Source organism: Athene noctua, chromosome 1 (genome assembly GCF_965140245.1).
Source record: "Athene noctua chromosome 1, bAthNoc1.hap1.1, whole genome shotgun sequence".
NCBI lineage: Eukaryota > Metazoa > Chordata > Aves > Strigiformes > Strigidae > Athene > Athene noctua.
This window is the reverse complement of record NC_134037.1, coordinates 104835506-104848638: the sequence shown is the minus strand read 5'-3', so window position 1 is coordinate 104848638 and position 13133 is coordinate 104835506. Positions and strand designations below refer to the sequence as shown.

The following is a 13133-nucleotide window of genomic DNA, read 5'->3' as shown; positions in this document are numbered from 1 at the left end:
TGCACCTGTTAGATTTATTTAGGGTTTTTTAGGGGAATTAGGTGTCATACATGTGCAAGAATTAAACTGATTTTCTCCATTCTGAGTGAAGTTTTGATTCTGCCACTCCTTACAAGAAGCAGCAAAATCTAGTTTCCTGGTTGCATGCCATCTACAGCACCGAAAGAGACAGAGCTGACTCCCAAATTTTGGGTATTTTGAAGGAATTCATGCTGAAGTGAAAACTAACTGTTCTGCTACCAGCTTGTTCTGTTCTGCTGGTGGTACAGAAAGGAATTAGAGGGGTGGAAGCAGTCGTCGTTTTCTTGTCCACTGGACATAGAAACATGGGACACGTCCACGGGGACATGGGAAGTGTGTGCATCTTTAACTGACTGTGTTAAATCAGAGACCTAAGCTCATAAGCACAATACGGATACATACAGTGCATGCACACCCACTAACACAGCAGGATCCATGCTAACACAGACCTGAAGAAAACCCAGGAAAGTAACACAGCGTTGCACAACTCTAATTAGACTAAACTTGTTGCTTTTGTCATCATTTATTTTTCATAATCCCTGTGATGCATAAACCATAACTAACAGTACAGATTATTTTTCTACTTTCTCTAAAGAACAGTACTGCTTCTGTGGGACACAATTTTCAACACATTTAATTCTAAAATTTAAGTTTGGCTTACTATAAATCAAAGGTTACACATAAAACTGATTTTCATGACAGCAATTACTTACATTTTCAATATCCGTGCATAGCAGTGAATGAGAACTTAAATCAAGGACTTGTAGTTGGAGTCTAGCTGCTTCCAGCTCCAAAGACAGATTCTCAGTTTGTTTTCTTTCTGCTGCCAGTTTACACTCCATCTCCATAGTCACATCAATAAGTTTCTGCTGCCATTCTTTCTTGACAGATAGATTTTGCTGTTTGAGGTGATCTATTTCTTTTCTTTCAGAAAGTATGACTTTATTCAGCTCTTGTATTTCCTCATTTTTCATATTCTCTTGAATGTGAAATTGGTCTTCGAGCACCTTGATGGCCTTCTCATATGTTTGACAGAGCGTCTGAAGTTCTTCAATTCTACTTTCAAGGTTAGATTTTCTAGGAGTAATACTCCCAGGCTCTCTAACAGAGTCCAATTTGTGATCAGTATGACAATTCTCAACCAAAACTTTTGTTGCACCTTCTGGAATTATTTCTGCAGAACTCTCCAGTTGATTTGTTTCCTCTGTCCATTTGCATGTACCACTGTTAGAAGAATCAGCCACCTCACTTACTTCTATAAACCAGGGACTTTCACAACAATCTGAGGAAGAAATCATGGACTTAGTTTCATCTAATTTAAACAGTGTGTCATTTTGGTTAGGGGATAGTGACACTCTCACAGAATCTATATGAGCATTGCTCAGACTTGTTGACAACACAGAATTTTCTGCCTTCAGTATTTCAACACAAGACTGTAGCTCAGATATCTTTGAGCTCATAATGCAGTGTTGTTCATACAACTTTATATGCTCATTCTGGAAAGACAACAGCTTCTCTCTTACTTCAGCAAAGTGTATTTTAACTTCTTTGCTGGACAATTTTAAATCTTCATAGTTAGAACCGGATCCAGTATTGCATTCTTTAAGTCTGAAGGCTGTTTCTTTATCATCAAAATACATTCTCATACTACTGTTATCACTTTGATCCATAAGTTCATCAGGAAAAATAGCTTTCTCTGCTTTTAAATTTTTATTTGCATTTATTATGTTCTCTTTATCCTCTGTCACTTTATTAATACCTGTGATGCCATTGGTTTTTGAGTCTTTAAAGCCAGAGGCTAATGCAGTGTTCTCATTCTGCAACCTCTCACACATTTTCTCAAGCTCACTCAGACTGTTTATTGTTAACTGCAAAGAGGATGCCAGCAAAACCGAAGAATAACACTCATCCATTCCTCTTTTGCCACAATTCTGGGAAACACTATCATAATTAGGCTCCAATGAGTGGCCATCTTCATCTAATACTGTAAGTGAAGAATCTGAAGTTTTCAACTCCTTAACAGACAGTAGTTCTTGCTGCAGTCTCTCTTTCTCTCTCACACTCTTCTCAAGTTCTACTTCCATGCCTTTTAAAGCAGCCTCCAGTTGCATCAGTTCTAACCTGTAGTTCTCTAGGGAGAGTTCTCTGTCCTCAAAATCCATTTGAAGAAGTTCAAGTTTAACTTGGTATTTATTCAGCTCAGTGTCCTTTTCTTCCATGGACTTCCTCAACTGTTCCACACAGAGTCTCTGTTCACAACTAATGTCACACATTAGAGGTTCACTTTTTGTTTCTAGTTCCTTTCCCAATTGTTCCTTGTCTTGAAATATGATACCACATTTCTCTTGCAGTATATTGTGTGTTGCTCTGACATTTAATGTTTCCTGTCTTAAACTGTCAAGCTCCATAGAAGGCACATGCTGGATATTGGGAAATTCTGACTGCAGCTGCTGAAGTTCTTGAACCAAATCCTTTTTTATTTCTTCTGAGGCTATTAGTTTATGTAAGATATCTTTATTCTCACTAAATATCCGATTCTCTAGTTCTAATTTTGCTTGCTTTTCCTCAGATTCAATTCTCTGCTCTCTCAGAATGCTTATCATGTTTGCATTTTCTTCTTCGACCAATTTATACTTTGCTTGCAAAACTTTAAGCTCCGTTCTGATTTCTTCAGTTCTTGATTCACTACGTTGCCTTTCCTCCTTTTGGTTTACAGACATTTCAGAAATTATTTCTTCTCTTTCCTTTAAACTATCAGAAATATTTTTATTTGCTTCCAGTAAAGTTATTTGGTCTTGCTCTAAAGCTCTGCTTAAATCTCTAAGGGTTGCATTTTCTTCAGTAAGTTTCTCAATTTTTCTGCTATATGAGCAAATTATTGAAGACATGTTCTCCTTCTCTGAATCCCATGTTCCAGACATGAGCTTCAGCTGTCTTACTGAATCCTCAAGTGATTTATTATTGATCTTTAAGTCCTGAAGCTCAGCTTGTCGGTTTTCTAATCTTTCATGCAGAGTTTGCAGTTGCATGTCCTTTTCCTCAAGACTAGCTAAAGTTTCTTCAACTAATTTCTGACGTGCTGAAACATCTGCTTGCAAGTTACTAATGTGCTGTTTAGTTTCTGTCACAAAGCTTTTGTGCATCTGTTCTACATTAAATAATCTTTCCTCTGTTTCACTCTTCTTTTGCAATAAGTCTTCATACTGCTGCTGCTGATTTGAATTCAGATGCTTTTGAGCCACTAAGGAAATCTCAAGAGAAGAGATCTGGTCTTGTAAAATGGCCAGATCCTTAGTTTTTCCTGCTTCTAGAAGAGTAGGACATCCGTGATCCTTAGCAATGGAGTTATTTGCTGCAAGCTGCATATTATCTAAAACAGTATTATCCTGAACACTTTGTAAATTAACGTCTTCTGTCATTTCTGAAGTACTCTTTGCTTTTATAAGACAACAGATTTTTTCATATTCACCAAGCAGGTTATGGTAACTTTGTTCCCTTTGTAGTCCTTCACTTGCTGCTAACTGTAACTTTTCTTCTAGTTCACCTACTTGGTTGGTAAGCTGGAGTATTTTACAGGACATATTTTCTATCTCTTTACAGTACTTTTTATCAGAACATTCTGCTTTCCACTGAAGTTCATCAAAAGCTTTTTTTTGTTGTTCTAATTCTGCAGTTTTACATTCCAGCATGTCTTTAAATTCTTTAATCTCTGTGCTTTTCCTGCCACTCTCAGTTTCCATCATTCTGAGTTTCTCACTATGTTCATGATTTTTCATTTGCTGACTTTGAAGGGAACTCTCCAAGTCATTAATATGAGCCAGCATACCTTCCTTTTCAGACTTAAGTTCATTTATAAGATGATCACTTTCATGTTTCCATTGAGAAAAAGCAGTAGCCTCTTTTTGCAATTCTTCACATTCTCTCTGCTTGAATCCAAGGAGCCTCTGCAAAGCTTCTGATTCCTCCTCCATTTTACTTATTTTACAGTTTTGTTCCTTAATATGATTATCTCTTTCCTTGAGCAGGTCTTGGGTAGAATCTTGTTGTTTTTCCATGTCAGCTAAAGCTATCTTCAGCTTCTCCAGTGAAAGGGAGCTGTCTTGCTTTTTAAGTTTCTCTTCCAGTAACTTCATCTCTGCTTCCTGAATAGTATTCTTATCTGTAAAAGAAAACACCATCAAATGTTTGTCAGTCAATACTGGCAATTCTAATAATAAATATTACTATTTACTTTTACTATTTTCAGTTCACATTCTAGTGCAAAATATTATTCTCAGGTTATATCGCTGGATAAAGGATAATTGTTTATTATCACCTTGGGCTATTGGACACTATGTACTCATAGACACTGTCAACTTTCCACTCTGCAGTCTGATACAAGCCTGCACTCCAAGCTGGTCAGTCCTTACTTCTCAGGTATAACTACCTCTTGTTTCCATGTCTCACTTTCACCAAATTCTTAAAAAAAAAAAGGCAGTGCTACTTTATATATATATATTTTTATAGATATATATTTTTTTAAAAAAACACAGGACAGGTCTAATTCCAGTATGTGACCTTCTTTTGCATCAGTCTCACACTCCATTTTGGCCAAAGAATGTCTAGTTCTACATTGTCATTTTCCAAATTGTCACAATTGTTTCCCTGCCTTGATAGGAACAGACTAAGAACCACCAAGGATAAGTACAGGGCAGGGGGAAGGCATTACAGTCCACTAGAAAGGCTGCACATTTTCTATGCATTCAAAACCAAATCATCAGTTGAAAGGCAATGAAAAAGTTTGGTCATCAATTTTAAGGAGAACAGAATCAAATTCAAAAGCTTCATTATCAAATCTTATATGAAGTTTGATGGATGCACAGAAACATGTGGCAGACACAGAGACGAGCGGGAATCTGTCCCCTCTTTTTAGCCAGATCCCACAGAACAGCAAGGTATATTTCAACTCAATTCCTGAAAAACTGTGTTCTCAATTAGAAACAAACACTGCAAACACGACTCAACTATCAGTGGTTATGTAACATTTCCCACTTCTTCTGAAAAAAAACCCACTGTGAAACACAAGAGAACTACAAAACAGAAGTATTTCAGTTTAAAGAGATACTATGAAATTCAGTCTGATGATAAGTTCAGTACATTTTGATTAACTTCAAAACTGTGTATCTTCAGGAACCGTGTATGTTCATAGACAAACATTCATTTCCATTTAGGACAAATTCAATCTTGGTTAAAAACACTAACCATATTCCACAGTGGAAACCTTTTTACTTAATTCACAATGAATCTTACAGGATTGCAGGGAATATAGATCATTAAAACATGCAACAAGAGTTCTGCAAATTTAAATCCATAACTCACTTTTCATTTCTTCTGCAAAATTCTGGCTTTGCTTTAGAGACTGCTTAATCATATTGAGTTGTTCTTCAAGTTGGTGGATCTCTTGTATTTTTTTTTCAAGTTGACAGTCAAGAAGTTTTTTCTCCTGCTTCACTTCCTAAAATAAAACCAAGTAAGACCATATTTCATGTGAATTTCCAAGAAGATCAAATAATTCAGTTTATTTAAATCAAAGGAAAGATACTCCATTAGGTCCTATTAAGTCTTTGGGCAGCTATGCCTAGGTTCCTAAGCAGTGCTTGGGAACATAAACTGAACTATTCTTAACTAATTGATAGAATCCGAGAGATGCTGCCAGTTGATGTGTTAGCATGCTCCTTGTTTGCACAGAGCAAACAGCTCCACATCACCTGCCCCAAACAGATTAAGACAGAACAGGACACATCCTACAAAATCTGAGCTGATGAAGTTAGGCTACATTCCCAAAGCAACAAATGAAACGAATCCCTGCAATGGCATCAAAATTAACAAGAAATTTATAGACCAGATTTTGCCTATCACCTCATGTAGGGACAAGTTCTCTTTCCACTGAATATCATCATCATGGCAACACTGGTCAAATCTTATTTATAAGTGCTTACTCTTTCAAAGTGTTGTTTTGCCATTAAAGAGTATTTTCTTCTGAATAAATTGAGTTTAAAAACCAAAAACCCAAACAAACACAAACAAAACTATGTAACTACATTGCATCTAGGAAGCCAAATAAAAGTCCTTTTAAGGAAACTAATCCTTTTTCTCCAAACTCCTGTGCTGCTGGACAACAGATGGCATGGAACTAGCATGGCCCAATTGGAAACAGGCCGTCAATTATTCACCCATTTACTACTAGCAGATGGGCAGCAATTCACAAAAGCCAAACTCAAGAAATGGAAAGGTCTGGATGAAAAAAATTAAAAGCTTGCTGGCATGGCAAGCTTGTTTTTGCAACAACATAAATCACCCTCAGAACATGATTAAAATTGTCACTGTCACTAACAGTTAACTTCCCTTCTACTCATAGCCTTCCCTACCCACAGTTTAAAAAAAAAAAAAAAAAAAAAAATAAATCAAAAAACAAGTCACATGTAAGTTTCAATGAAGAAAGTTTTCTAGTAATCTTAATTTTTCAAAGAAGTGTAAGTGTCCAAACTACTTATATTCAAAGCGCCATAAGCAGACACAATACAAGTAGATGAACTAAACAAGCCTGATCATTAGAAAAATCTAGGGTGATCTACAGAAAGAAAAACAAACAAATTGAAGCAATTAAAATGGCTGAAAGGTCCAGTTATTTTGATTTGGTGCAAACATTCCCAATAAGCAGCACTCAGCAAAACCCCAGAACCCATCATTTAATGGGCTAACTTGCCAAAGCTATAAGCAAAAGAATAAATTTGGTTTCAATCCAGTTATTGATTCTACTTGTACATCGTATTAGTCCAGTTAGTCATTCTGCAATTGTCCCTTCAAAAAAGCAAAAACCAAACGAAAGTAAGTTCCAAAACCTATATACAGGTGGCACTATTATTCTGAAGAAACTCTTCACGGGGCAGGCTTTTGAGCAATTTTCCCAAGTATAGATATGGGCTTGTTTGCACCATCAAAATGTAAGCCATATGCTAGGAAGCCATAATTGTTAAGCTAACAAGATATCACCACTGCAAAGTTTAGTAGTCCTTAGACTAAGCATATCCTGTATGTCTCACAAGTATATCTGTTTCGCAACATTTTTGAACACCAGCCTTATTATACAGTAAGGACTAAACACAGCGGTGGATTAACCAGTGGAAAACAACTGTATTCTCCACTGGGTAGTTAGACCATCTGTGTAAAACCACAGCAATTTCCATTTAACAAAGGGAAAGAAATGCCAGTCTCACCCTTGTTTTCTTTTGCTATAAACCCTCTACTGTCAACAAATCCTCCAAGACGTCAAAACAATTCAGTGCAATTTTTTGCATTATACCTATTTATGAGTGAGGAAGACAAACCATGCCCTAAATTCTGCTGACATGTACCATGCTTTCTCATGTTCAAGTCTTAAAACAGAGAAGTGTTACTGAACTCTTCAAATATTACAATCTCACCAAGATTAAGCTTCTTTATAAATTTATTGGTCACATTCTAATACAACATCACTGTCACCAGCTGTTCCAACCATCTGACCAAGACAAACAAATATGAAGAAAAAAATGACTATAGGTACAGCCTAGTAAGGTAGATACAAGACTGACAGATAAAATTAAATTCTCCCAAGGATTTGCAGCAAAAAAGGTATTTCCACAGATTAGATGCTCTCTGACAATTGGATCTCAAAAAACCATATCAGATCTAACCTCACTCCATAATTTCAAAGCCAGAAGGTGCACAAGCCCACAATATCCAATATAAACTACTCTTTTTCTAAAAATATGAAAGATTACATTCAGAACATGCAAAGCCTTAATGGAGGCTTTCCTCTTCTGGGATACATTGGGAGAACAAAAATTATCTTGATTAGCCTTATCACTGGAAGGCACGGGTAACATTTATTTATGACATAGGCTTCAAGGACCATTATCTGGCATGGAGACCAAGTGGCATGTAACAGTTTCTATCTGTACCACTAAAGCCTTCTATATCTTCCAAAACAGGTGGCTCTAACCAAACCACTTGCTGGGAATGGTCCCAGGCTCATGCAAACTCCCAAACTGTGCCTGGGAACTGTATGAAAAAGTGCTAGTTAGCTGAGCCAAAGCCATGAAAAGTGCTGTTCTAACAATTAACAGTATAAATAGTCACATTCCAATAGCTGGGAATGTTCCCAGATATTGTAATCTACCAGCAACAATATACCTAGAGTTTCACAATATACTGAAGCTGGACCAACATTTGTGCTGATCTGAACAAAACCCACTAATTTTAAATTTGTTCATAGAATTTTGACAGGTAAATTTTTGGCAGAAATGATGCCAGATTATTTTATATCTGCTCATGACAACAGGCAACAAGCAAAATAAGTGTTTAAATAAAACAAACTGTGACAATGGATTACATGGGTATTGAGCTCTTTCTTTTTTACTTCTGATTCTCCAAATAAAGGATAAAATTTCCATTGAGAGGTCTATAGTGGCACAACTGTAGCAATCTCAAGTGTAGCTTCTCTAATCGCCAAAGCACAACAGTATAACTGAGAAGACAAAGGAGACATTAAAGTGAAAAGATTTCTCCATGTGTGAATATGACATAGTACAGCAGCATCCAAAGACTTCTCTGAATTTATCTTCATTTGGGGGAAAGTTTTTACAGAAGTGTATATTTGTTGAACTGTATTTCTTCTAAGAAAAATGCTTTTTTTACAAAAAAGAGGATATAGTAAGTCTTTGTACAAAATTGCTATTTGGCAGCATGCATCAAAGCAGTAGTCAATGATACTAGAATTTACTTTTAAAATCAGACAAGCATTGATATATTTTTATTTCAGGACCAAAAGCAAGAATCTCTTGAAACAAAAACCTATGTTTAATAAAAGATAAGTCCAACATGAACTAGAACCATATCAGCAGCATTACAGCAATGAATCCTAACCACGCAGCCAATTCCACAAATTGCATTAATCTACATGATGTTACTTAAGACCTCATTTTGTATAACAACTAAGATACATTATTAAGATAATCCATAGAAGTGTTTAAAGAAAATACGCTATGTGAGTTAATGCTCGACAGGATTAATGTTTACAGAGTGACAATTTATGCTATTAATTCTATGAACTATTCGTCTGCATTGGTTACCTCAAATCTTCTTGTCAAATCAGTTTCCTTAGCTTGGGCTGCTAATAAAACCTGCTCTGCTCTGCACAGCTTCTGGGTGAGATCACTGGTATCATTTTCCAAGCGTTGCTTAACTGCCATTACCTGTAAGAATGTTGAAAATCGACATTTCATTCACAGGTATATATAACTTTTTTTTAAAAAAAAAAAAAATCCCTCCCATTCATGAACTCCAACACTCTATTACAAAATGAAACTACATTATGATACTTCACCATGAACCTAAGGTTGCTTTACTGTGGTTTAGAAAATAGCTACTGACTGCCTTTCCACTCCTTTGCCTCTGACCAAAAAAGATAGTATGTCTCGAAAACACATCTGTTCCTAGACTGTCTTGAGATTGGAGATACATCACTACAATGATATCTGTAGGATACAAATGAGATTGGGAATATAATAGCCTTTTTGCTCAACTAGGAGAATCAGAAAGTTAGGATGGTAACTGTACTTACTGGTCCATTGATACATATTTTAAGAAAACTGAACAGGTTTTAGCTCTTTCAAAGTAGTCCAGATTTCAAAATGTTCCAGATCAAAAAGGAAGGAAACGTCATTAACAGGTCCAAAAAAAGGAAAAAAAAAAGTCTACTTTGAGGTCATTGGGTAATAAATTAGCTTTCTTGAAGAACTAAAAGGCATGTATTTTTCTCTCTATGAAATCAATTTCTTCAGTAACCATATGCTAAAGAATGTGCATATAAAGAAACCTCCACTGAAAACATTTGACTGAATGTATTCCCATATTTCTAAAATAAAACAAACCTGCAAGAAATCTGTTGTCAGTTTTAGAAATGCTGTTTCAGTTCAGCTTGCCTTCTAATGGGGCTTCTCAATATAGCTTTCAAAAACTTATGGCCCTTTTCAGCAGTTCAGTAAACTCTACTGCTTTATAGCTGCTCTCAAGAGATTTTTGAGGCTTTTAAACATACCCTTTTTCTGGTCACCCACTCTTCAGGCTTGTGCTGCTTTCTAACTTCCTTAAAAACTGTGGGTTTGTGACGACTCATGTTCTAATAGCTAGTCGCTGCCAAAGCTGTGGAAGACCTCTTTCATACTGATGTTCCTCATTACATAAGCCCCGACACTCATCTGATTTTGTGGAGAACCAGTTCAGGGAGTTAAACTGATAGCAAACACTTGTGCCTGTGTACACACACGCAAATTTATATATAGTTTTTTTCTTTGCTCTTTTTGCTCCTGTATCAGCTCTCTGCAGGGTCACATGAGGGGTAGAGCACTGCTAAAAAAGAAGTACGAGGAGCACGTGACCAGGGTATATGAAATGAGGCTGGTCCAAAGAGCACCTACCTGATAATCAGTTTAGCTCTATCATCAACCTTCACCTCTGCACATTTTCTATATAAGGTGCCTCTTGTGATCAGTCTTGGCTGCTACCCTCTCAAACGGATTTATTTTAGGTGTGCTGTTCTGCATTCACATCTCCTTGTCTCTGGGAAGTGAGCTAGCCTCAAACTTTTAAAAGACTGTAATTCACATTTAAATACATAGTATTTCAGTGAGAAATGGTAAATACAAAACAGGTAATACAAACTGTACAAAACATTAATACAAGTCCCCGCATTAACTATTTTTGCTTTACTTATAATTAAGGCAGTACTGCTGAGACAACTAAATACCAGCTCTAGTAGAAGATTTTCATATTAAAAAAGCATACTCTGTCTAATTCTGCCTGGAGAGCGTTGAAGTCATTTTTGGCTTGCTGCAGCTCCTGATTCAGTTTGTTTCTTATCTGGTTGCACTCCCGATCCAGTGTTTGTAAGGAACGTTGCTGACAAGAGAGTTCCTAGAAAACAGTGGTACAGTAGCAAAGAAATAAACACATAACAGCAACAAGTCTCTGTTTTGGTTACTGGAACAATAACAACTGATTTTCATTAGCAAATACTGCCTGCTCAGAGTTTAAAACCAACATTGGTGCATACAGCAAATGTCACACGGGCAAGAATGGCCTTAATCCCATTTACATCATCTGCTTAAAAACTCCATTACAGCAACATCCCTATCGCAGAAAGGGGAAAAAAATAAAACTAGTGAAAGTAATGGTATTAAAATTCTTCATCTTAAAGATGTTTCATATAAGAATTACATTACACTGCAAGTGGACAAACTAATCTCTACTATTATTTACTTACTATACTATACATACTACAGGGCTGATTTTGTTTTTTCTAGAAAAAATTTTAAAATTGTCTTACAATAATACCTAGCATAGGACTGAGCAACAAGATAATCTTACAAGGGCAGTCACGAAAACTGCACAAAAAATAGAGTTCTCAAAACAAACTTCCTGAAATCTGTAGGACAATATAGTTCATGTGGATCTTATGACATGCCAAGTAGGCAGCCATTAGGATAAACAGCTGTACTTGTCATGTCTCACAAGGCCTGTTCCTATGCCTTTGGATCTTACAGTTCTGATTCTGCACAGATTTCAGAGGTTTATTAGTATGTTAAACAGTAAGAGGAATGAGGATAATGAAAAGCAATGAAGGAAAAAACCCAGGATATTTACCAGCAGTAACCGCTGTGCAAAAGTTGCAATATGCTCTACTAACAAATGTAAAATCCTTGTGAAGGGGAAAAGGCAATAAAGCTCTTGTGCTTATCTTATTAGTTTTCAAATATAGGCATAGTTACTTCATACAGACAAGCTGCTTCACTAAAAGACACAGTACCATACTGCCACCAGTGAAACAAAATGAAACAAAGAAAAAAAACACAAAAAAAACCAAAGAAAGGAAATGTTCCCAGTGACAGAACTGGACCTGGCATTTTCTGCAATGTGGCTCTGGCTTCCAGGTGCGTGAACCCCCTACAGACAAGTCAGTATTTTAGTCTGTCGTATGTGTGAAATGTCAGCACCTCTTACATTCTGCTCAAGAGCAAAAACAGCACAAGAGGCCGAAGTACTTCCTACACCAGTAAGGCATCCAGTAAACAAAAAACTCTTGTTTATCAGGGTGTCCTGGCTTGAGTGAGTTGGGGGCTTTTTTGGTAGCAGGGGAGGGGGTTACAGCGGTGGCCCCCTGTAAGAAGCTTCTCAAAGCTCCCCGACTCCAAGTTGGACCCACCTTTGCCCCAAGGCCAGGCCAATTAGCTGCACCTCTGAGATAGCATATTTAAGAACAGGAACCTGGGAGGAGTTGTGAGGAGGAGTTGCAAGGAGAACATCTGTGCGAACACTGACGTCAGTGAAAGAAAGGAGGAGAAAAGGGGGAGGTGTGCTGGAGCAGAGCCGCCCTATATCTCATGGTGAGACAGCAGGGCCCTACCCCACCACCATCCATGGGGGTCTACGGTGGAGCAGATACTGATTTGTGACCTGTGGGGGCTCCACACCAACCTAGGTGACTGCGCCCAAAGAGGGCCAGGACTCTGTGGGAAGAAGGCCCTGCTGTTGTAGTTTGGCACTGGGAGGACTGCAACACATGGCAAGGACCCACACACCCATGGGGATGACTCATGTCGGAGTTGGTTTGTGGAGGACTGTCTCCTGTGAGAGTGGGATCATGCTGTATCAGGGAAGGAGTGCCAGAATTTCCTCCCACTGAGGTGAAAGAAGCAGCAGGACTGACTGTACCTCCATTCCGTGCCCCCTGTGCCACTGCAGGGAAGGAGGTAGAGGTATTGGGAGCAAAGCTGAGCCCGGGAAGAGGGAGGGATGGGGGAAGGTGTTTTCAAGATGTGGTAATGCTTCTCATGGTCCCACTCTGTTAAGTGGTGCTGTTGTTAGTGTCTGTATTATGTTCTTTTTTTCTTCCCCTAACAAGTCCATCTTTTGTCTGTGCCTTAAAGGAGGAGATCATCCCTTCCTGGGTCTTTTGTTTCCCTCCTTCTCAGTGCTGGGGGGAAAGGGGGCTGTGAATGGCTGCATGGTGTTCAGTTACCCACTGAGCTCAAACC

At 37.7% G+C, this 13133-nt stretch overlaps 1 protein-coding gene across 1 annotated transcript in view; it reads right to left on the bottom strand.

Annotated features, from left to right (window-relative positions):
* CENPF (centromere protein F) overlaps positions 1 to 13133 on the bottom strand; it is a 43418-nt gene that overhangs the window by 13913 nt on the left and 16372 nt on the right. The window contains exons 8-11 of the mRNA XM_074926187.1: positions 10885 to 11013; positions 9171 to 9293; positions 5380 to 5515; positions 735 to 4180 (exon numbers count right to left, since the gene is read on the bottom strand). Of these exons, the coding sequence (XP_074782288.1) occupies positions 735 to 4180; positions 5380 to 5515; positions 9171 to 9293; positions 10885 to 11013 (3834 nt within the window). The remainder of the gene's footprint in view (positions 1 to 734; positions 4181 to 5379; positions 5516 to 9170; positions 9294 to 10884; positions 11014 to 13133) is intronic.